The 24,686-nt window shown below is 54.8% G+C and overlaps 2 protein-coding genes across 7 annotated transcripts in view; both read right to left on the bottom strand.

The window, feature by feature from the left end:
* Positions 1-933: 933 nt before the first annotated feature.
* On the bottom strand, positions 934-7,682 carry RCVRN (recoverin). The gene is made up of 3 exons (XM_027568012.2): positions 7,271-7,682; positions 4,147-4,258; positions 934-1,236 (listed from the first exon to the last, which is right to left on the bottom strand). Exons 1-3 carry the CDS (start codon positions 7,649-7,651, stop codon positions 1,121-1,123), a joined length of 609 nt encoding a protein of 202 aa, XP_027423813.1. The 5' UTR covers positions 7,652-7,682; the 3' UTR covers positions 934-1,120.
* A 3,691-nt stretch (positions 7,683-11,373) lies between these two features.
* The window catches only part of GAS7 (growth arrest specific 7), a 198,210-nt gene continuing 184,897 nt past the window's right edge, over positions 11,374-24,686 (bottom strand). For 5 of the 6 annotated variants that reach the window (XM_027625377.2, XM_027625376.2, XM_027625381.2 and 2 more), the window contains 4 exons: positions 24,454-24,577; positions 20,196-20,275; positions 18,471-18,569; positions 11,374-17,891 (listed from right to left, as the gene is read on the bottom strand). In XM_027625377.2, the coding sequence (XP_027481178.2) occupies positions 17,643-17,891; positions 18,471-18,569; positions 20,196-20,275; positions 24,454-24,577 (552 nt within the window). In that variant the 3' untranslated portion in view covers positions 11,374-17,642. Of the gene's footprint in view, positions 17,896-18,470; positions 18,570-20,195; positions 20,276-24,453; positions 24,578-24,686 lie in introns of all 6 variants that reach the window. The other variant, XM_027625378.2, reaches the window with a different exon arrangement.

Below are 24,686 nucleotides of genomic sequence, written 5' to 3' on the forward strand. Positions count from 1 at the left end.
ACGACATCACTATTCACCCGGCACCCAGGCCACACACCTGGCTGCCATCCCTGCTCCTCCCTCTTCCCCCCTGCAGCCATTCAGGAAGATGCTACCTCCTGAGTATCTCCAGAGCCTCCCACTCTCTCCAGGCCAGTCCCCTGCAGCCGAGGACCCCTGGGGTGACTATATAAGTGTAATCTCCAGGCTCCCTGTCCCCAGTCTTGCCCCTCTGACTTATTTCTACCACAAACATAAGTCCCTCCTACTTCAAACCCCACAATGGTACCCACTACCCCCACTGCGAACCCCCGTCTTTCCATGGGCTGCCGAAAAGGCTGGCGTGGTCTGGTCCCTGCCTACCTTTAGGTATAACTCACAACTGGTTCTCCCTCCTCCTGGGCTCCTCCCTGGGCTCTCTGGCTACACTGGCCTTCTCCTACCCTGGAACTTGGTATGTTCATTTCTGCTTCAGGGTCCCTGTGTGGGCTGCCCTCTGGGACACCGAGCTTCCTTCCCTGCCCCCCAACCCACCTCCGGTCCCCCACCCACAGCCCACTGGGCCTTAATTTAAATGTGTCTATCTGGCAACACCTTCCCTGACCCTCTGGAGGAGCCAGCCCCTCCCGCAGCGCTCGACATGTCTCCAGGGTCACCTCACTGCCTGGAATGGTTTCTTCTAGGTCTACAGTGCCCCCCCACCCCCCACCCCATGCAGCCTCCAATCTCCACCACGGTCCCAGCACCCTGGCCCATGACTGCAGGGGCAATTCGTCCTTGTCTCTGAGGCTGAGCCAACAGAAAACATTTCCTTTTCCAGTTCAAGAACGACCGGTCAGCTGGGCGCCCAGCCCCTCTCGCATTTATTGGAACCTGCTTACCCAGCAACCCACAAAGGAGCTTACTCGGCGGGGGGGGGGGGGGGGGGGGGGGGGGGGTGATATTGAGGACTCCGGTGACCTAATCCTGGGATTATCATGGAGGCATGGGCCTCGGGCAGGGGAGAGGAGGTGGCAGGTAGAATGGAAGGGCAGCTAAGGCCAAGGAAGCCCCCTTGGCCCCTGGGGCATATGCGCATGCTCACCCCATGGGTTTCTGTGCCTGGGGAGGAGAGGGGGCAGGGCCGAGCGGTGGGTGGACATTAGGGTTTCCTTTCCTTCAGTTTTTCCTTCACTTTTTGAGGCTCAAATTGGATCAGTCGCAGAATTTCCTTATTGGCCAGGGTCCCCTCGATGAACTCTTCCTCTGTGAGTTTATCTGTGCATGGGGGGAAAAAGGCCGCAGTCAGGATCGGCTGTTTCAAGCGGCGGCGAGGCTAACGCTGGCCAGCATGCCCCGTGGGGAGGTATCTGTTATGAAATCACTGAGTCTCGGTGCCATCCCGGAGGATACCTCCCCCGCCCCGATACCCAGCTCCTTCCCGGGACCCCTGGACCTCCCTGTGAACCAGCAGCCAGAGGGTTAATGGCGGGCCCTGTGAGGGCCTCTTCTGATTGGTCAGTGCCTCTGCCCTGCTGGTTCTTAAATATTTTGACTATTACCCTAGCGCCCAAGCTTGGAGTTCTGGGGGAGCTTCCGGGGGACGGAGCAGAGCAAACAGAATCTCTGTCGCTCCACCCAGGGAGTAGGGACTGAAAAGTGAGGGGTCCAGCGTGGTGCCAGGGAGAGCCTGGCTTGCGGACCCGTCTCTCTGCCTCCCTCCTAGCTCGCGGGCTGACAACTCCTCTGTCCCAGAGCCACTGCGCAGGGAGCTGAGGCCACCGCAGGGGGTGGCCCAGGAAGGAGGGAGAGAAAGCCCTTGCCCCAGGAAGCTCTTGGTCTGATGGGGAAGACAGTCGCATGTCTAAATAACTCTGGAAAAAGACAGGTGCTCCTTTCTGCTTATGCTGAGGCTCACAGTACCTGCACGTAGAGGGGGCTCAACACAGCTTGGCTGAACCAACCTGGATTTCCACTTGGACATCCTTAATCCCTCCTGGCTTAGGCACAGGTCTGGGCAGTAAAATTTGGGTTTTAAAGTCCCAGCTGCCCTACCAGCCTCACACAGACCTTGAAATGCCCACGGTCGGAGCCCAGTTGTGGAGTGAGGCACCGTCTGCAGAGGGACCCTCTGAAAACGGCAGCCCCCACATATACCACCGCCTGCCCGCCGGCCGAAGCTATGACCTTCCCACGGGTCGGGTTTCAGGTTAGCAAGTAGAACAGGGGACTCGGCACCTGCCAGACCTGGGTTACAGAGCCGGTGGGGGAGGCACCACAGCGTGCCCTGGAGGAGGAGGGGAAGGTGCTCAAGGGGGAGGTGACGTCAGGGCTGGGACTACTATAGCTGCCCAGCAAAGTTTAAGGAGGCGCTCGCTTTCAGGGTGGTGCGAGCACAGGGCTAGCAGCTGAGAACGAGTGCCTCCTTAAATATTATGCCCAGATCTTGCCTGCCTGCCCACTCCTTGCTTCTGAGTCTTCTTCCTGGACTGCAGGTTAGTGGGGCCAGGGCCATCTGCACCTGCCCTTGTGTAACGTCCCGCTTAGGCCTGGGAGAGATTTTTTTTTCACTATGTTCTTTTTTTTTTTTTTAATTTTATTATGTTAGTCACCATATAATACATCATTAGTTTTTGATGCGGTGATCCACGATTACAAAAGATTACAAAAGGAGACAGTGCTGGCCCCGCAGAGGCGCTCGGGTCCTACTGTAGGTCCTCAAGTGAGACACTTCAGATGTTCAAAATCTCCCATGCCCGCCTCCCTTTTAGAGAATCAGATGATGAGGCCCCAGTGGGCTGGGTATCTCCCACATGGCAGCAACCAGCTGGAAACCACCGGACCAGATGTCCCCAGACCACAACTGGCCAGTCCCTGCTACGTCGTAGGGCTCCTTTCCGCTTCTCTCCCTTCACCCTCCGGGCCCCCATGGCCACGTGAGCTTGCAGCCTGCCCCGCCTGCCCCCCCTGCCCGACACCACCCCCCTCTACCGTATCCTCCCTGCCTTGGCCATGAGCATCATGCCACAGCAGACCAGCTGCCCTGTTCTGGAATCTATCGCTGGTTTCAGTGAGAGACCATCTCTCCAAGGCCTGCTCCCAGCCCAAGACGGAAGGAGCAGTGCAGCAGACTGAGACTGGCCGGCCTGGAAGAAGGGGGCTTGAGAATGCCCCCAGGGGGATTTGCCAAAGCTTTCCCCAAAAAACGGTGGTACTAAGGCCTCAAGTCTTCTGTCCTTGCCTCTCTGTGCACAGGGCCTTACCTGCTCTGCAGTCTGGGTATTCCCAGCCTCCTCCAGCTCCCTCCCTGTTTTCCCTCCCAGGCCCGTCTTAGCCCTGTGATGGGTATTAAAGAGGGCACGTACTGCATGGAGCACTGGGTGTTATATGAAAACAATGAATCGTGGATCACCGCATCAAAAACTAATGATGTATTATATGGTGACTAACATAATAAAATTAAAAAAAAAAAGAACATAGTGAAAAAAAAATCTCTCCCAATCTAATCTAAATCCAATTCTGTCTGGTGGTGCTTCTTGGCGGGGGGGGGGGGGGGGGGGGGACCCAAACTAACTCCCTGGAGTAAAAGCAGGTAAATTGTGATCCCACTTCTTTGGGACTCGATGCTAACTCAGACGTAGACTGAGCTGAAGTTGCTCTGTCCCACTGTGCAGAAAGCATTCTTGAAACCAGGTAAAGCGCACCCAAGTAAAGAGCAATCCGTTTAAACAGAAAGTGCTTGGCCCGCGCTTCTAACCTGCCAGGCCAGCCTTATACACGGCTAAGGAGCTGCTGTCTTGACTTTTGACCGTTTCCTTCCCTGGGTGCTAAGGCTGTTCTAAGTTGCTAAGTTGCTAAGTTCCTTCACCAGCACTCCAGAATTCAGAGGCTTCCCTCTGCCCCGGAGAGCTCAAGTGGTGATGGGGTTGGAGGTGCAAAGGGGATGTGACATTGGTCCCCATCAGCAGCAGAGCTGGACCCTGCTGACCAGTCTGCTTACCACCCCCTCACCATTCACCCCCCCTCCCCTGTGCCCCAGGCCCTCATACAGCCCTGCAGCACATGCTGGGATGAAGTGTCCCCGGTCCTGCCTGGACAAGGGCCCTCGGAGGACCAGTCTCATCGGGGGTCTCTGGGAAACAGCCCATGACTATAAAACCAAAGGCTATGAAAGGGGAAGGAATTCACCATCATCCTGCTTTCCAAAGAACCCCCAGATCTTCTCGGCTCTCTTCTCAGGCGTGTTTTCATCTTCTGGAAGGTGCTTCACATCCTCAGGACTGATCATTTTGAAAATAGCCTGCACCAAATAAAGAGGAAGGTCCCATCAGAAGGAGCAGCAGGGGCTGATGACCCCCGGGCCCAGGCGTCCCCTGTGGCAGAGGTTAAAATGCAGATGCCCAGGCCTCAGCCTGCCCTGCTGAACCAAAGTGTGGGGGAGTGGGGTCGGGGCATCTGTATTTTTGAGATCCTTAGAAGGGACAGGGAACGGGGTGAAGGAGTGAAGGCAGCTTTCAGGCCTTTTGTCCCTTTCTGCATTTGAATTTTTGGATTTCCTGACCATGTAGACACATTACTTTCATTTTATTAAAAAAATGAGAATAAGAAACAAAAAGCTTTCTGGTGATCATCCCACAGCAGCCCCCAAGGTGGCACTTTGGGAACTGCTACTTTGAACCCTATAACCCTGAAGTCGTAGAATATCAACCGGCTTCTTCGGGGTCCATGTGGTACCTTGGTTGCCCAGCTGGGTCCGCCTACAGTAATAACGGCTAACCTTTGTCGAACGCTTAACATACACCACACCTCTAAGTATTTGTACCTGCAACCTCCACAGCAACCTTATGACGTGGGTATTGTGGGCCCCATTTTACAGATGAAGAAACTGAGGTACACCAGCTTGCTGGAAGTCTCCTGGGCTAGAAGCAGAAGAGCAGAGATTCTAACCCAGGCAGTTTGGTTCTAGAACCTTCATCCTCACACCACACTGCTTGGTGGGCATCCTAGGGGCTGGGGAAGGGAGAGGGACAAGGTGGGGTCTCCGCGTGCTCTCCCAGCTCCGGGTTACGAGGACCCCACGAGCTCAGTAACTCCAGGCCTGGCCAGGCCAGAGTGGACACTCCGATGGTGGTCCCGAGCCCGTGCCTGCCTGCGCACTCAGCGTTGGGGCAAGCTTGGGGTGCAGGCAGGCGAGTTGCGTGGGAGTTGGGGGGCACTTTGCAGACACTCAGGCAGGGGTGGTAATGCCTGTGAAATTAGCACCCTCGGGCGCCTGGGTGGCTCAGTCGTTAAGCGTCTGCCTTCGGCTCAGGTCATGATCCCAGGGTCCTGGGATCGAGTCCCACATCGGGCTCCCTGCTCGGTGGGAAGCCTGCTTCTCCCTCTCTCACTCCCCCTGCTTGTGTCCCTGCTCTCACTATCTCTCTCTCTGTCAAATAAATAAATAAAATCTTAAAAAAAAAGAAGAAGAAGAAGAAATTAGAACCCTCCCCCATCATGCTACAGCCAGAGGAGCAAACCCAGAAGCTCCAGGGAGCAGTCTTGGCTGGCAGCACTCAGAGCCCGGGGGTGCCCAGCAACCCAAGTGTAGGGGGGTTGCTCCCTTAACACCCCTGGCTCGGTCCTGAACCAGGGGAACCACGTCCCAGCTGGAGTGCTAAACCCTGGGAGTGCCTGCCTGCCCTGCCCGGCTTCTAACTCCAAGGACAGACTGTCAGAGCCGTCGGTCCTCACCCTGGTTCCCAGAGGTTTTTCCAAGGCCATGTAGCTAGTTGGCAGCAGTATTGGGATTAGAACCTATAACCTTGGACCCCCGGGGCAGTGACCATGTGATCTAGTGAACTGCAGAGCCCTGGCATCACGTTGCACTGCCTCAGCCACGCGTCCTATAAATCTACTCCTCCCTCCCATGCCCTTCCCTCTTCCTTTTCCTCAAGGAGCACCAACTTGGAGGCCACTGCAGGGCCTGGCATCCTATAGATGGTTCTGAGGTCGTGCTCCCTGTCCCGGGCCACCTGCCAATCCAGGAGAGCGTGCCCGGATGCCAGTGACTTCCCGCCCTTAATCGGAGGCCCAGGCCGAGTCCGCTGCCCACAGGCTGCCTGCTTGTCCACTTGGTTTATGGTCTCTCCTAATCAGGCGGAGAACCGTGCAAACGCAAGCAGGATTACAAAGGTACCAAAAGATGAGATAAAATACAAAAGACATTCTCCCTCTTATCAGGGCCAGAATTAGGGGAATAAAGCAAGGACATGGGTGGAGGGTTCAAAAATGCCAGGAAAAGATACCAAGTGAAATACAAACGACATCAGAAGAAAAAAATAGAAACACCCCAATTGTCCAAAACTATAGCCCTGGTTAAATAATGTCAAGGTCTTTCCGTAAGACGGAATTCTAAGCAGCTGTACAAAATGGTTTTGAAGAAGATACCTTGATAGGGAAAATATAATGAAATAGTAACTGAAAAAGGGTCTGATATGTCACTGCTCCAAAATTATTTTTAAATATATATATACAGATAAAGGGCCGGGAAGGTATACACCAATATATTGACAGTAGCTCCCTCCGGATGATGGAGTTAAAGGCAATTTCCATTGTCTTCAGCATATGCTTCCACATTTCACAAATTCCTTACTTAATAAATAAAACTATTCCGAAGACACCTAAAACCTTCACAACAAATGATCTGATGAGGGGCCAGTGTGGGCGGGGAGGAGAGCGTGGTTTGGAAGTGCAGGCCAGCGAGGGGCCGGCGGCTCAGTCCAGAGCACAGGAGGGGTGAGAAAGCCGAGCCCCCCCGCCCCCCGCCCCGCACCACCGCCCGGGGGGTGAGGTGGCCTGCCTCAAGCGATGAAGACCATGAGGACTGGAACCCACATTTCATGTCCCTCAAAGCTGGCCTCTTTCTACTAAGTATTCGAAACATGTTACATACTTTAATTGTGGAACAATCTGAATACGTGCCCTGGAAGGTTTGGAAGGACACTTTAATGAAGATTAGAAGGAAGGATGGAAGGAAACAATAGGTAATTAACAGGAAATACCCAGATTCTTCTTCAGGAGGAAGAGGAAGCTGCAGGGAAGTGGCCAGCCTCTATTAAAGTCAGTGTCCTGGAGACCCCTCCTCCCATGCTCTCGGAGCCCCTGAGCCCCAGCGCCCGGACCCCCGGCTCCGCCCAGCCAGCCCCGCCCCCGCTGTGTCCCCCTGAATCCCTGGCGGCTGCGGCGGCAGCAGGAGAAGCCACCGCAGGACCCCGGACCCCGGACCCCGGGTGAGCCCAGGCCCGCCATGGGGAGGCCAGCCGAGACTGACCGTGACGATCTCCAGCACTTCGTTCTTGCTGATGGTCCCGTTACCGTCCACGTCGTAGAGCGAGAAGGCCCACTCCAGCTTCTGGTTGGTCTTGCCCTCCGAGGTCATGTGCAGGGCGATGACATACTCCCTGAAGTCCAGCGAGCCGTCGCTGTTGGCGTCGAAGCTGCGGAACACATGCTGCGCGTAGGCCTTGGGGTCGGCCTCGGGGAAGAACTTGGCGTAGATGCTCTGGAACTCCTGCCGCGTGATGCGGCCGCTGGGGCACTCCTTCAGGAAGGACTGGTACCAGGAGCACAGCATCTCCTCTGTGAACTTGGTGTTCAGCTGCAGGTCCTCCAGGATCTCCTTGGACAGGGCCCCGCTCTTGCTGTTCCCCATGGGTGAGGCCGTGTGTGCCCGGCCGGGCCGCGGTGGCTGGACCAGCGGGTGCAAGCGATGCGCTGTCCTGGCCGCCGAGGGCCGGGCACTGCTGCGGGACACGGACTCGGAGGTGCTGGTGGATTAGAGGATTTGTGGCGAGTTCACCCCAGTTCTTGGAGGGAGGAGGGGCCGGGATGGGGGGGGCAGGCTCCCAGACCCGCCCCCCCCGCCCCCACCCCTGCCCTGAGATTAAAAGAAAAAGCTGACAGCAGGTGGCCAATCCATCTTGGCCTTCTGGGAGGACAGGGTAGGTCAGAAGCAGAGCCAAAGCCTTGGCCTTCACAGCAGCCCCTTGTCCCTCCCTCCTCCTCCCCTACTCCAGCTCTCCAGGAACCATGACGCTCATGGCCTGTCTTCCCCCCAAACTCTAAGGGTCCCCAGGGCAGGAGTGGCGTTTCGCATTGAGCTCTGCACTGCAGTCGTTGAAAGCCAGGCTCTGGAGCCAGCCCGGGTTTAAATCCCAGCTTTGCAGCCTACTGTGTGACCCTAGACGTGTTTCTTAACCTCTCTCTGCCTCGGATATTCTTCTAATCCTTCACCTTCCTTGGCAAGGCCTGGACTGACCACTCTGTTTACAAGAGCACACCCCCGCCCCCAACCATCCGCACGCCCCAAAGCCCGCTTTATTTTTCTTCCTTGTGGGTACGCCTTCTGACTCACTTTGAATTACCCCGTGTGCTTGGCGGGTCCACATCAGAACAAAAGCTCCGAGAAGGCAGGGATTCTGTCTGTTTTGTTCCCAGCCACATCTCCATTGCCGACAGGGTGCCCGGCAGGTTGGGGCCCTCAGTGAATATTCCTTGAGTGAACGGGTATAATAATAGCATCTACCTCATTGTTATTTTGAGGCTAAACTGAGTAAATATGTGCAGCGCACTTAGAACAGAGCCAGGCACACAGTCAGTGCTAAATACGCATTAGTTTTTGGTATTACTCATCTTGGACAGAAATCAAAACCTAAACTGCCCGCAGGAGCCAGCAGGTGGAGTGAGTGAGCAAAGCAGGTGAATCAGGGACAACGGGGAGTGGTAAGGCCTGTGCCACCCACTGGAAGGGGCTGCCCATGTTCAATGCCATTTAAATGTGGTCATTCAGGATTATGGCCCAGTGGTTCTAGATTTTTCAGTCCTGACCCCTGTGGTTCCAGAGTATTTCTCAGGAGGCCTTAATGGTAGGGGAATGTGTGTGTACTTACTATTTTTTCCCATCAGTTTGTGAGAGCATATTATTTCTTAATAGAAGACCTTTCTTTTTCCCCTAGACTTTCACTATCCTGGAGCAAGGTGTTTGTTCTCAAGAGCAGTTGGAAATAGAACAGTCACCACACTCAGAAACCAACCAACCAACCAACCAACCCACCCCAGCTCATGAAAGTGAGGCCAGAGGCTTCACCCCTTGTCTCCGAACCAGGTGTGGGAGGTGATTAGAAGTGCCTCCTGGCGGGACGCCTGGGTGGTTCAGTCGGTTAAGCATCCAACTCTTGGTTTCGGCTCAGGTCATGATCTCAGGGTCGGGGGGTTGAGCCCTGCATCAGGCTCCGCACACAGTGTGGAGTCTGCTGGAGATTCTCTCCCTCTGCTCCTCCCCCACTGCAAGCTCTAAATAAATAAATAATCTTAAAAAAAAAAAAGAGAGAGAAGTGCCTCTTGGTGCCAAGCCTGTCCACACCGAGCCTGCAGATCAGGGGAGGCCAATGTTACAGGCACGGAGCCCCAAAAGGCGTGCAGCCTGCCAGGGTCATAATGGCTGCTAAACAGCAAAGCCAAAAGAAAAGCTCTGGGCGGCCAGGCTCCCCGTTTGGGATCTTTTCATTACATTACAGCAACTCCTTTCCCAAGGCAGCCTGAGCAACCGGGCTGTCAGTGAGGGGCTGGCTTCGCCATGACCTTGGAAGAGCCGGTGGGCAAGGAGCTGGGGGATGCATCCTGGGTTAATGCAGGAGGCAGCCAGAGGCCCCCAGGCCCTTCTGCCCTGGCTGAGAGCAAGGAGGAAGGAGCCAGACCCAGGTGGGAAGCAGCCTGGTACTTGAGGTCCGCATTCCTCAGGCCGCTGTGCCCAGGAGGGGCCGGGCCTTGGGATGGGACCACAGGCATCTGTGTTGATGCTGCTGAGAGAAGGTCGCGACCTGGGGGTTTGTTTGAAAACCTGCATAAACATCTTCTATCAGAGGGAGAGTTTATGCTTATGCTCCTTAACCAAACAAGTTGTTGGAGATGATGTATTGTGAATGGATTTGTTAAGTCTGAGCCGGGGCCATAAACTCTCCTCAAAACCCAGAGACCGCTGGGGAGAAGGCCCGCCCTCCAAGCAGAGGACCTCAGTTTGTGACTCCCCATCCTGGCCTGGCCGCGGAGAGATGCGCTCTCTTCCGAGGCTGGCCCTGTCACACCCACTCCAAGCCAGGAGCCCCCAGCACTCACCCCGACTCCCCTACCTTCCCCTGCTCTGAGCTGAAGGACAAGATGGCCCTTCCTCCCATGGCCTGGAACTGGAGCCTGCCCCCAGTCTGCACTGAGCCGAGAAAGGGGGTACAGAGAGGGTGGGCGGGTGGCAGAGAATGGAATGGCACACTCCTTCCACGGCCCTCCCATTGCGAGAAATGGCAGTCCATCCCTTTGGTGGCTTGGACCGACACCCTTGGAATCACCCTCAGCACCTCTCTGTCACACCCCATGCCAATCTGTCGGGAATCGCATGGGAGCCGCCTTCCCTGACCCCTTCCCCCCAGTTCCCCGTGACCGTGACCACATACTGCAGGCACCTTCGTCCCCTCCCGGTCCAGCTTCTTTGCCTCCCTGCTTTCGCCCCTGTTCCCAACAGTCCTGTACACAACCCTACAGCCACAGAGTCAGGCCGCACGCTCCTTGGCTTGGACCCCCCAGCGTGAAAGTCCTTCAAGCGTCCGCTGCCCCCGCCCACCATCCCTCTCTGCTCCAGCCCTGCTGGCCCCAACCCAGCAGGCGTCCCTCCCCCACCCCCACCGCCTATAACCAGGCCATCTCCTGCCTGGAACGTTCTTCCCCCAGCTACCTCCTGGGCTCCCCCCACCCCCCCACCCGGGGTCTCCTTGCCTTTGACTTAATGTCACCTTCCCAAAGAGGCTGCCTCCACCTGCCCTATTTAATACTGCAATTAACCCCGGGTCAACCCTGAAATGACCCATCCCCACACCCTGCCCAGTCCTTCGTTCTCCCTAACACTTCACACCTTCTGCACCTACGTGGGATTAGTTATTCTGCGGACTGTTGTTGTCTCTCTCCCTGCTAGAAAGCCAGCTCCAGGAGAGTGGGGCTCTTCATCTGTTCCACTCACCGATGTGTTCCCACTACCTAAAGTGGTGTCTGGCATATAGTAGGTGCTCCATAATTATTGCATGAATGAATGGATAAATGGATGGATGGATGGATGGATGGATGGGGAAAGAAATAACAGCCAGGAACCCCTTCTGTCCACAGGGACAGAAGTCGCCAGGGGAGGGGGGCGAGAAGGGCCAGGTGTGTGGGTCCAGCAGCACGGTGCCCATCTGTGTGGGGGGGGTCCTCACCCAGGTGCCCTCTGCTAAGACATCGGGCACAAGATTATCGCCAACCTTGGGATCCTGGAGGGACTGCTGAGATCATTTATACAAAGGAGAGGGTGACAGACCCTCCAGGAAGGAGGGTCATCCAGCAGGACCCAGTGTCTCTGGACAGTTTATTTTACATGGGATGAATCTAAGCATCTTAAGTGTACACACAGAGCCAAAGTGGGGGGGGGGGAAGGGGATGAGAGAGCATTTCACGTCCTAAAAATGCTTTGTAATAATGCAGAACAATTATATATAGCGAACGCCTTCAAAACTTAAACCCTTTAAACATTTAATTCTTTAGCATTAATACACACAAGTGCTATTACGGGGGGGTCAGGGACGGGGGCGGGAAGGGCAGGTTACAGCCTCCGTAGGGATCAGAGTTTCAACAGTGTTACTTATAAATTATAGTACATCAATTTTATTTACTGATCTAAGCAGCCAGAGGATGGAAGGTATACAATGCGGCGTAAACACATTCATACCGGGATGAAGAATGCTGGCAGGAGACACAGCTTTTTTTTAACATTAAAAATGTATAAAGTATTTAGCAAAAGTTACAGAAAACAGACCAAATAAGCAAGTTTATTCTGTTAGAAAATCCCACTGTCATAGGGTTTGCTGATGTGCTCATCTGTGAAGGGGCTGCCCCCCCCTCCCAACCCCCCACCCCCCCCACCCCCCACCATGATCTCAGTCCCCAGGAAAGGGAAGAGATGCAAGTTTGGGACCCCTGTCACCAAGGGATGGCTGGTGTCCCTCTGAATGTCTGTTCCTGGGTCCACACGGCCGCCTGGAGGCCACAGCTCCCAAGAGCCGGTCTGCTGCGTGTGATGCTACTGGAAAGGGCGTGTCTCCGCTTGCTTGACAAACGAGGGAGTATGGAGGTCCCAGGAGGGGATGTGACTTCACTTCGGGTTACAGGACACACGAGGCGGCAGAGCGGGGTCAGTCCACTACTCCCGCCCTGGCACCGAACGCTTTCCCTCTCCATCCCCATGACGGCACCCATGTGCCCAGACCCTTTGCCCTCCACCACTGCAATCCTGTTAGAAATGTCCCTCCAACACAAGGGGTCAGTGTCCCCTGAACAGCACACAGGGAGAGACCCAAAGCTCATCACCAATCCAGCTCCCTCAGAGACGCCTCCCAACAAAGGCTCCTTTTCACGCCCCGGCATCAAAAGGGTTAGAGAACAAAACATCGGTTCCTGTCACCTTATTCTCACCCAGACCTGCTGCAACAGCAGTGGGTCCTTCACCTTCAGGAAAGGCCAGACAGAAGTAATACTCCCGTAGGAGCCGGGGGGCGGGGGAGTGGGGGGAGATGCCAAGAGTCCTCCCTGGCAAAACGCAACCCGGATGCGCCCAAGAAGAATGGGATCCTGCAGACTTGGGCTCCATGGCCCACGCCCTCCCCCTGGCCTGGCCCCAGGAACATCTTGCGTTTGCTCAGAGGGCTGCCCGGTTGCCTCCAAGGGCTCACAGCAGGGCACCGAGACACGGCTTGGCGGAGTCATCACCTTGGGGGTCATGCCCCTAGCCTGCCCGGCGCTGGCGGGGTTTGGTCCCATCTCTGCCACCATCTGCCCCCCCGCCCCCCCCCCCGACAGGGGGCTGCAGACACAGGCTTGGCTCAGTGTGACCACCAGCTGAGCGAGCCTCCAGCAGTGCCAAGCAGCTCACGGGAAGAGGCTCTGTCTCCACCATGCCTGCCTGGCTCCTTGGAAATAGACCTCAGGACATGAGATCAAAGATCAGGGGGCGAGACCCCCAAAGGTAATAATGTATAAGTGCTCCCTTCAGGGCCCTAGGAGGAACTACCTCATTCTCAACAGCTTGGGAAACTCTTGATTTTAGCTCCATTCGTGTCTAAATAAGAGAAGTGCCAGGGTATCCCTCTCAGGAGGATTTCAGACACCATCACGCTCAACCCGCGCCGATGGGGCCCAGGTCAAGCATGATGGTGTCGGGTACAGACCCCGAAAAACGAGAAGGGGCTGAGGGAGTGCAGTAGCTAGAGGAGCCTGGGGAGACCAGAAGGTACACCTGCAACCTACAGACGGAGCAACAGAGATCCAGGGAAAGGTCATGGCCAGCCCAAGGTCGCCCCCTGTGTCTTCACCTGCAATTCATCCGTTTGCCTTCCATGCCCCCTCATGCTCAGAAGCCAAAGGCTGTGTGAACTCAAGCGAGGGCCCCCCAGGAGTGTGTGGATCTCCGAGCTGAGGTGCAAGCTTCAGGGTGCAGCAGAAGTGGGAGGCACCCCTCCCCCAATCCCCGGCCCCTTTCTGCACAAAAACCTGAAATGAACCACAAGGAGTGTGAGCCCCAAGAACCACTGTGGGCAAGGCTGGCACTTGGAGGAGCCTTGGGAGGCACAGGAAGCAGCCGTGCAAACAAGCTGAGGACCCTGGGCCAGGAGCCTCCAGGGCAAACAACGCATTTCACAAGCAAGGAAGCGCGTGGTTCACCCATGCAACAGAGCGGGATTCCACGAGACGTGGGGACGAGCCAGGGACGCACACAACGTGGGTGACCCCAAGCACGAAGCCTTGGGAAAGCAGTCGGACTTGATGGCTACATCAGTGGCTCCTCTTATGGGACAGTCTAGAAAAGGCAATACCATAGGGTCCGATGATCCATCGGCGGTCGCCAGGGGGCGGGATGGGGAGCAGGTGTGGGTGATCGGCTCTAAGGGAGCTGGAGGGAATTTTCAGGAGTGATAGAAATATGATGATTTTGGTGGTGGTTATAAGACTGTAGGTTTGTCGAAATTCACGGAACCCTATCCTTCAAAAGGGTGCATTTCACTGTAGGTCAATAAAGCCCAATAAGTATGTCAAACACCTCAACAAATCTTAAAAAAAAAACAAGGCGGTAGGTCTGGGAGGGGGTTGGAGGATTCGGGGTCTACGCTGATCTGTACCCCACTTAACACGCCTGAAGTGCTTCCCCTACCTACATAACCACCAGTGGGTCTGAAGAATCCTGTTTAAACTCTCCCTCCCAAGGAAGGAAGTCAAATCACTTCAACGCGTCTGGAAGTCAAATCACTTCAACAAGCCAGTCTTTGACGTCCTTTGAAGTTTATGGCTAGTGTTTCCAAGAAGGGACTTTGGCTTCGCCAAGATTCTTAGGTACCCATCCACTAATCTAGTAATTGACTGGTTTTCACAAAGGGAAGAGAAACACCCCCCTTCTCTCCCTGGTCTGTGAGTGTGGACACTGTTCCTGTTCGCTTCGGTCATTAACCAGCCCCAGTGAGAAGCGCCTCCTGGTGCAGAAATCCTCCCGGCCCGACAGGCGCTGGGTGGGTGGGTAGAAAGAAGGCCCAAGGTGGTCCCACGGGCAGCTAGCCCTGTGGTCTGGTTGGCCAAGGCTTTGCAGTACTGATCAAAAGCAATAGAAGGAAGGAATAAGTGGCTTTTCCTGGAGGCTGCTGTGGCAACCAACTCATTTTGAACGCCATTTATCTTGGAGCTGAGGTGCAAGCTTCAGGGTGCAGCTCCCCCCCCAAAAAAAATCAGGTTTTCACAGACAAAACTAAGTGCATCCATGTCTTGTAGGAGGGCAGGTAGAAGGGGCTCACTTGTTCTTAGAGAACAACGGATGTGCCCAGGTACATCCCAGACACTCTCTGAATAAGCCCGGCCATACACTCTTATAACTTCAACACCGAATTTACAAGAATAAAGTAAAACAGCAACAACCGGATAGAGCACTACTCCAGAGGGCGCTTTGGGATGTTCTAGACTTCAGCCTCATCTTGGTTCACCCAGGGCGGGAGCCCTGTTAACAGACCCCGATCCTCACTCCCTGGACTCACTGGCCATCCTTGGGCTTCGTTCTTCTTCTCCGTCAAGTGAGGAGAGTTATTTAAAAGAAACGAGAGAAATCTCTGAGGTCTGACTTGCATCCGGGCTGCATGCGCTGAGGGCCCGGTGATTATATACCCTTGTTGCTGTCCACCTTCCACCCAGCGGGGAGCTACTACACAGCAGTTCATGTTAGGATGACATGTTCATGTTAGGCTCTGAGTCGGTTAAATGTGGAAGAGGTGCCATGCTGTCATTCTCCAGAGAGGTTTAAAGAGCCTCTTGTCTACATGGAGAACAACAGAGAAGACCGGGACAGAGCGCGTATCTTGCATACGGCTGCATTTCTGGCGCCCTGCACGATGCCTGGCTCGTCCCGAGTGTCTGCCCAGTGAACGAATGAATGAATGCAGTTGTGCCAGCGTGAAAGAGAGTATCTCTGGAAACCACAACTCTGCAAAGAGTGCTTGTATGTGAAGGCCAAGGTTAAGGACCTGCAAGACCCCAGAGAAAACCTAAGTCTACGCAGAAGAGACGGTGGTCTTTCCCCTGCCCTGTCTTGTCCCCAGAACTTAGCACATTGCTCAGCCCTGACTAAGCTCTTTGAGGAATGAAGGAGCATGGAGAAAAAGGGAAAGCATGTGAAGAAGCTAATGAGTGAGCTGAGGAGTGCGAGTGGGGGGAGGGGGAAGAATGGCTGCAGAAAACCCACACTGGGCCCACTTGGGCTCCCCTGGAAGAGGCAAGGGAGCCCCCCGCGCCCTGTCCCGGGGAGGACCAGAAGACTCAGGAACCTTCAGGAGGGAGGGAGAAAACAAAAACCGATGAGCCATCTCACACTCCAAATGTCTGTGTTAGTAACAAGGCTATTGGCTTTGGACATTTGAAAATCACCCACAAAGTAGTCCGCTAAAGCCACAAGGCAATTACTACCAGCACCCATTTTTCATAGAGAAACCAAGACGTAATATCCTAAAATCAGTCACTGGTGTCCCGGCACAACCCCTGATCCGGAAGCAGTGGTCCTCCCTGCCAGGGACAGATCCATCCTCCACGCTGACCTTTTTGGTTGAGATGGTTCAACAGGACAAGTGGGACAGAGCGTGGCTTACTCTAGGACATTGGGCATCTTTCTATTCTAAACTGCGAGCACAGAACTCTGACTCAGCGAAAGAGGTGCCAAAAGACTCAAGATGCGTTAAGTCCTCAGTTCCCAGCATGAAGACCGAGCGACCGGGGAGTTGTGCTCTTAGGACCCTGCCCTTGTAGGGCGCGTGTGGGTCCTGCACGCCAGAAGTAATCAAGGTTTGAAAGATGAGCTAAGAAGGATGGGTTCCCAGGACGTGGCTTCTGGGCTAGAATCTGCCCCCGGCTGGCCGCGTGACCACCTTCGGGGGGCGGGGGTGTCATTTCATCTTCCAGTCCCCTGGTGCGGATTCTCAGGGTTTGACATGGTGGACAACGGGTTTGCTGTGTTTCTACAGAGGGAGGGAATGATGAGCGGTGTGCTGAATGCCTCCCGCGTCATGCTCAGACCCGGCTTTCCCAGGAATCGGGAAGTGGGGAAAGGGGAAGGTGGTACCGGCACCAAGCGGGGCTCCATGCAGGGCTCTGGAATGTGCGGGACGAGCTGAGGCCAGGGTGGCAGAACACTGCCAGGAAGGGGACACCCCGCTGTGACCATGAGAGTCTGCCATGCCTGTGCAGTGCCCACTAAGGAGAGAAAGCCACACGGGGTCCCACGCCCACCATGCACTAGCAGGTGGAGCCCTCTGCAGGGGCGGGGGGTGGGGGGTGGGGACGAAGACCCATCCCCACCCACCTCCCACAGGGGACTGAGCCAGCCCCGCGAAGAGTCTGGGAAGGGGGGGTGGGGGGGGCCCGGAGGCAGCTTCCCTGAGGAAGCAACTGAGGGTTGGATGGATTGGGGTTTCCAGCCTGGAGACTTTACAGAAGATGCCTGACCTAATATGAAACGCGACTCAACACTCTGACTTGGGGCTGATGTGCTGAATGAGGTAGTTCCACCCTGACCTCTCCAGGCAGGGTCAGTCTGGGTAGAGAGGAGGCCTTATTCCCAAGACCCCAGATGGTGGAAAAGGGGCCCAGAAGAGCCAGGATGCGGGCTCCCAGAATGCAATGGGAAGACAATAAAGAGGGTGGGCTGCAAAGAATTCTGAGTGCGGGCTGCCGAGCTGAACGGTGCCTTGGATCCACGATTCTGATCCTGATACGTGGCTGGAGACAGGGACCTTTCTCCCGTGACCCTCCAAAAGCCCGGGACACAGGGAGCCAGCTAGACAGAGGGCCTTGGGGCTTCCAGGGGCGTAAGTATATGACACAGGTGGTTCTGGGTGGGGAGGCGACCCCTCCGGTGCTCAGCAGGGACCACAAAGCTCCAGCCTCAGTTTGTCCTTGGAGCTGCAAGCACGGTGCAGGAGTCAGGGGTGGGGGCCTCGGGGGGGCTTCAGCCTCGGAGACGAGGGTAGGGCTGTGGATCCGTCTTCTTGGCCTGGGCACACTGGCAGCTCCCAGCAAGGCCGCCCTTCTGGAATCGCCCCAGCTCAGTGGACCAGGCCCAGGACAGGGGGTGGGAGGGCAGCTGAACTCGGCAGCGGGCCCCGTGGCAGGCGCGGCCACCTCCTCTCCATGGGACCCCCAGCCCCTCGCCTCCGCAGGACCCCCGGGGCCGTGCGTGCCCGTCTAAATCTCCATGTCCACGGGGCGGATGTTGCCCGTCTTGTGCTCTCTGACCCACAGCTCCCTGTCTTTGGCTGGGTCCACTTTTCGAAGCAGTTGGTCCACAGGCTCGACTGTCTGCAAGGGACGAAGGGGACGCAGTCAGAGCTGGTGGCTGCCCCAGGGACAACAGAGGCCCCCGTGAGGGGCAGCCGTGCGCAGCGCTGCAAAAGCGGGGAGCCCGGGGCTCTCGCCCCACTCTGCGTCCCGCTCAGTGTGCTCTGGCCCCAGCCTGCAGGCCTGCATGACAGGGCCGGGTGGCCCAGCTCCAGATCCGGGGCCTCCTCCTTCATTTGTCCACACCTTTACCATCCCAGAACAGGGCCAACGGAACGCTCGCTTTAGGGAATTTGAATTTTTCTGGATTATTTATTTTTTGGTAAGAAACTTGCCACAGGAGGTGATAAAGCCTCAGCTATTTTAAACTGCCCTGACCTTGTTTCTCCTCGGGCTGACAGCTCACGCATGTCTCTATCGCCTGGGATGGATTCACGAGGACGTCCAGGGAAGCTCTACAAGCCCACCCCAAGACGGGGCTCCCAGGCCCAAGCACCTGCCACCACCCAGCGCCAGGTGGCGCTCCTCTGGCCCCGGGTCCCCCCACCGCCCCCCCACCCTGCGCAGGGGTCCTCGGCCCAGGGCAGGCGACTCACGCTTTGGTTGAACATGTCTGTCTCGTGCCGCAGCTGTGTGTACTGACATAGGTGCTGCCGGATCATCTCCACCCTCTCTACCTCCAGCCGCTCCAGCTCCTGGTGGGGGCGCGCACACAGACATCCCTGAGCACGTGCCCCCAACCTGGGGACCCTCCCGCCACGCAGGTCCCAGCCCACCCTACCCACAAGACACAAGTCACTGCCCACTTGGTGTGGGTCCCCGCGGACCCCCAGGGGCTGAACTTGCCCAGCATGGGGTGGGGGGAGGGGATGACTTGGCAGCTGGTGTCTCCTGACTCCTGCTCTGCCGGGCGGGTGCGGTGGGTGCTAAGAGCTTCGCACGCGTTACTTAATTGTCCTCGGTCGTTTTAAGAGAGGGGTTCTTATCTGTAACATCACTTGCCCAAAGCCCAGGGCATTATGGGAGGAGCAGGGTTAAAACCAGGGTCGGGATTCTGTCCCAGGGCAGCCCCAGCCCCAGTTCCCAGACCAGGTGGACGCATGGGTCACATGTCGAGATTCTGTGCCTTGGACTCTTGGGGCTTTGTCCCTGGGCCTCTGCCAAGCAGCCTCCTCTCCTCTGTCCATCTAATGCTGAAGCGCAGGACAGAGACCAGGCCAGGAGACTTGGGGCAGGGGGTGGGGGGTAAGGGTAGGAGTCAGATGGCCATGGTCAAATGGAAGCAAAAGGGCTTGTCCTTTGGTTTCTAGATGGTTCTGCATCTTTGGAATTTAGAGGATCAGACTGCTATTCTGTGCACAACTAGGTCACTGCCCAGGTGATTAACTGGGAAGAAGGGTAAAGCAGGAGCTTAATTAGGAGATTAACCAGGAGGAAGACTGGGTCACTGTCCCTAGGGGAGGCCTCTAATCTGCTCTGGTGGGCTGACACCTGGGCACGCAGAGAGTTAGTCTGTCCTGTGCCGGATGCACGAGGGGAGCTTTGGGCAGTGGGACAATGCAGTCAGGACCTGGCACCGGGCCTCCTTTCTCATCCAACCCAACGGCCCAAGTGTCAAGCATACTTCACTGTCCAACCCAACGGGTGCTCACTGAGGAGGAGATGTTGTCCCTTCATAAGATACTCGGGAGGCGCCCGGGGGGCCCCGTCAGTTCCAACTCTCGGTTTCGGCTCGGGTCTGGATCTCAGGGTCGTGGGATTGAGCCCCAAGTCAGGCTCTCTCTCCTTCTGCCCCTCCCCACAGCACTCTCTCTCTAAAATAAATCAGTCTTAAAAAAAATACCCAGGAAGACAAAAAAAAGGGGAGGTCTGATGCCTATTCCCTGCACCCCTTGGTCAGAGGCCTCCACTCCCATTCCTTCTAAACAGCTACGCCAACCTCACTCCGTAGGTATCCTCTATCTAGGATGGGCAACCCTTCTGGGGGTGGGGAGGGTCACGCTTCCTATAACTTGGCTATTTGTCCTAAAGGCTCCCCTGTACATCTGGTTGAGGGCATTCCTGGTTGACCCTGACCCCTCCGGGGACAGCCAAAGAGGACAGAGTAAGACCCAACCCTTGCCTGTGTTCACACAGCTACAAAGTGCCAAAGCAGGATCTGAATCCACACAGACTGGCCCAGAGTCAAGGTCTTGACCTCAGCGGTAGAGAGGATCTAATGACCATCTCTATGGCCACTCCATGCCATCACCCGCATGCCCACCAGCATCCTTCCCAAGGGCTTCCTGAGCACGGGCCCCTGGGTTGACAAGCTTCCTCACCAGTGTGGTGGTCACCATCTCTTCAAACCACTTGGACTGGGCTTGGTTGTAGAGGTCCACACAGCGCATGAGGTCATCTCCTGGAAAAGACCACCGGCCACCATCGCACTCTGTCCTGTCGTCACTATGGCTGCCCTGCCCCATCTGTGCCCTGTGCCCTCTCCTCTTCCTGGGTCGTGGAAGCCACTGGGAAGCGGAGGGAGTGGGAGCAGAGTGAAGGAAAGGGGGCAACCCCTCATCATGAGTGTCCATCTGAGCTTGACCCCAGATACCAAGAAGTCAGGATGAGGGTTTCTCAGTGTGTGTGCTTTGGGGGGGGTGCTCCTAGGAACCCCCCAATCCTACCATGAGCCCAAGAAATGCTTCCCTCTCTAAAGATGGCAGTTTCATTTGACATTGGAGAGTCCTTCTCCATTAAAACACGTGTTATAAGCAACCTAGAAGTGGTTAAGAGTTAAGGAAGAGAAGTCTGCAAGTTGCATGTGTGTGCGCACGTGCCAGAACGTAATTCCGAAACACAAAATAGTGTGTCTGATGGTTTGTGGCTCACTCACACACACTGGGGCGCTGCACACCAATCCCGGACAGTGGCCACTTTGGGAAACAGACGATGGGCGGGAGGGCATGAGCTCTTCCCAAAAGATTTAATTTCACAAAAGAGAGATGTGAAGCAAACCTAATTTTTCAATCATGATGCCTGGTATGTTATTTTCAGGAATGGCAGGGACATTTGAAACATTTTGTAATTAGAAAGAAAACAAACCATACAACAGCTGCAAGCATTACTAAAGTGTACCAGCACCAAGAACCTTGGTTTTCTGATCACCACAGGGTTCCAGAGACAGGAAGGAATCATGGTCTGTGTTCTGGATGGGAAAAACTCATGAGCCAACCCCCCAAGCTAACCGATTCACTGTAAACCTAGTAATTCCAGCGGACTCCAAGTTATTCCTCTAACCACATCCCTTGGCTCATGTGTATTCTGAAATGGAAATGAAGAAATCGGGGAGACTCATGTCCACGTGGCCCAGGGCTCGGCTCAGCAACCCGCTCCACTGAACTACACCGCTAGCCGGGAGATGAGCCTGAGGAACAGAACCCAACCAAGGGCTCCAGATCCATCACCAGCGAATGGGTCCCTGACCCCAAGAAGGAATGACCTGAAGAAAGTACCTACCTCCCTGCAAACACATTCCCACCAGGAGCCTGTGCCTGACCGATGAGGGGGGCAGTCAGCATGTCACCCTACAAACCTACGATACTCAAACTCCCACAGCCCTCTTTGTCGATCCTGATCTCCCGATCTTGAGAACGTGCTTTGGGATCTCCTGCCACATCAGAAAATCGGGTAGCTGAAGGAGACGGTGTCTTTCTCTCCCTGGAGCCAGCCCGAGGGTACCTTTCTGAACAGAACGAATTAAAGACGCGGGTTCTGGACCCAGAATATCTGGGCTGTCCCACCAGCTCCACAGTCTAGGAGCTGTGCGATCGTGGACAAGTCAGTTAACCTGCCTGTGCCTCAGGCTCATCACCTATACAATGGGAGAGCAACGGTATCTTCTTGGAGTCATGGGGAAGATTAAGTAAGTCCCTACGTGCCTAGTGCTTGTGATCAAGCCCCCTGAAGGATCCAGAGGCGCTCCCTTCTAGCGATTTTGGGAAAGATGAGGGAGGAAGAGGGAGGGAGGGACAGAGCGAGGGAAAGAGAGCGGGCATCTTCTGGGTAACGGGCCATCCAGCAACATGGGGACAAGCAGTGTCTTTGGAAGAAGAGACAATGGAATTCTGGGCCCCAGCGCTCCGGGACTCTCTGACCCCTGTCTGTCACCATCTGTCATTCATCTGCTTCCTCACCCCCGAAAGGTACAGAAATACCCCCCTGCAGGAGGACTGGGGGCTTGGACGGGGACACTCTGAGGCATGGGGCCGGGGGCCCGACACAGAGAAAGGGTTTGGGAAAGGTAGAATTTTTCACGGTTAGGTCCAATGACAAGGACGAGTCACTTCCATCACTGTATCCAAACTGCAGGGATAAGAGACCGTATTATTTGATGGCCACGCAACAAACTGAGACACAAACAGCAAGACCAGAAAGCAAAGGTGGTAGAGCTCTAGCTGGTGAAAATGTAACATTCTTCTGAATTTGGCTGAAATTGGCTAGAAACTGCAAATAGCAAGATTATCTAGAATGTGAAAGAAACAGAATATTTGAAAAAGTATCTACAACATGAGAGAAATGAAAACACAAAAAAAGTCAGAACTTGAGGAACATGGTAAAAAGCGGTGGTGTGAGTTCAAATAAACACCCGGTGGGTCAAATATGTATGTGTTTATTTCTTAAATCTGGGGCCAAAGAAAAAAGGGATTTAAAAAATATCTATCGAGAAAGGAAAAGTCTTTCTAAGCCAGCCACAAAACCCAGAACTTGTAAGGGGAAAAGATGGTTCTACAAAAAAATAAAAAAACAAAAAAACAAAAAACCTCAAGAAGAAAACAAGCCAGAGAGAGAGAGAAAAGAAAGAAATAGAAAGAAAAAAAAAGTTAAATGATAAACGGCAACCTAGGAAAATTATTTTCAGTTCAAACCATAGAAGGTTAATTTTCCTGACATATAATTAATCTTTGCCCATCAATCCATCAGAATAAGAGAAACCAGGGGAGCGGACAGGAGTTCCTCAGTTCACAGAAAAAAGTCACAGAGGACATACAGAGGTCTATTTTTAAAAAGCTCAAATTCACTCAAAAAAGAAACGTGAATTGCCAACAAAATAGTGTTTCTCATCAGACAGCTAGGATGTCAAAGTCTGATCTCACGCAGTGCTGACCAGAGTTTAGGGAACGGGCATCCTTATGTGCCCCTGGTGGACACGCCTCTCTGGAGAGCAGTTTGGAAGCAGCCATCCAAACCAGCACAACGCTCAGACCCAGAAACTCACATCTACGTTCTCTCCCCCCGCAGACTGAACCTCATATACACACAGTTACGGTGACAACATCGCTGAACACCCACCGACAATCTCAAAGTCCTACAAAAAGTCAATCAGGGGGGTCAAGAAATAAATTCGGGTCCAATTGCACACGTGGACGCCATTCAACCATTTAAAAAACCTTATGCGCGGGAATAGATGGGCAAACCAACGTATAGGTGACGGATCAGAGCTATCTCTAAGATCTATCAGTAAAAATATACATTCAGGACATAAAATAGAAGATGATCTAATGTGTATACATTTAAATATTAAGAAACGTTTTTAAGAATTCAAACACTAGGAAATGTTGATGGCGATTATGATCCAGTGAATCAAATTTTATATTCTTACGTGCTGGTTACAATTTTTTTTTGCCAAGCAGCAATATAACTTTATTTTTAAAATAAATAAATTGAACGAACATAAACAGGCTCTCCCCGTCCTGGGTTTCCCTTCCCAGTCCCCGGGTAAGTGTATTATGCCTTCCATTGCTGGATCTGGTTATCACCATGCATCATAAGATCTTTCAATCAAATGTTGCGTTTGTGTTACACTGTTTTCTGAGTATTTCTACACCACTGTATCGTCACATCCGGACGGTGGCTCTTTTGTTCTGTAACGAGTTTAACTGTGCCAGGTTCACCAGAAATTCAGGTGAGAAGGACTCAGGAGACCACCCGATCCAAAGCCTAATGACAGCACATGCTTTAATCCCAGAAAGCAATAAATAGCGTGCCCTTCAAATTGGGACCTTCTGAAGAAATAGGACTAAGTTTTTGTACTGGTTCTAACGGGCCTTTCTCCCCCTCCTTGTGCATCGGCTAATTTTCACCACAAGGTGGAAGCAGAAACCAACTCACTGGGGGGAAATCTTTGTGAGAGAATCTGAAATCTGGTTCTTTCACAGAACAAAATGTCGGACTCGGGGGCGGGGGGAGGTGGCAGGGGCCCCAGATCACCAGAGGCCGCCCTGGGAGCATCACGTGGTGGGGTGGTGGCACCGCTGGGTGGGCAGGTGGGGCCTGTACTTCTCCTACGGGCTCCTCGCAGGGACAGAGCCCTGAGTCCTGGGCGCGTAGAGGAGTTTGTCCACCTCCTGACCCGAGGTCCAGGGCAGCGCCCCCCCCCACCCCGCCCCCCAGTAGGGCCTGGACACAGCACCACAGCCCCCCACCCCAGCCTGGTCCTTGGGATGCACCTCCCTGGGCACCCCACCTTGCAGGCCTCCCCGTTCTGTGCCTCCGAGGCCCGGGTGAGGAGAGAGGCAGGGCGCCCATGACCACACTCACCAGCCTGCGTGGACTTCCTCCGCGCCTTCTTGATGTCCTCCTCCGTCTTGTTGCTCAGCTTGATCTCCAGCTGCTGGGTCTTCATCTCCAGGTCTCTCTGCCGTTCCGTGAGGGCCTTCCGGGCCTGGGGTCCAACGACACAGGGAAGCTGCTCACGCGGCTCCGAGCCGGGAGGGCCCCGCGAGTTATGTGGCCCGGCCTCCCCTTTACTGGGTAAGAGGCCTCTCTTCTCC

This window comes from Zalophus californianus, chromosome 16, assembly GCF_009762305.2.
Source record: "Zalophus californianus isolate mZalCal1 chromosome 16, mZalCal1.pri.v2, whole genome shotgun sequence".
In the NCBI taxonomy this organism is placed as follows: Eukaryota; Metazoa; Chordata; class Mammalia; order Carnivora; family Otariidae; genus Zalophus; species Zalophus californianus.

Excerpts from the sequence above, each read along its gene's own strand:
- RCVRN (XM_027568012.2), bottom strand. The coding sequence starts at position 7,651 with ATGGGGAACAGCAAGAGCGGGGCCCTGTCCAAGGAGATCCTGGAGGAC. Across the intron at positions 4,259-7,270 it reads AAGTGCTGGAGATCGTCACG|GCTATTTTCAAAATGATCAG; the intron begins GTCAGTCTCGGC and ends TATTTGGTGCAG. Across the intron at positions 1,237-4,146 it reads CTTTGGAAAGCAGGATGATG|ATAAACTCACAGAGGAAGAG; the intron begins GTGAATTCCTTC and ends CCCCATGCACAG.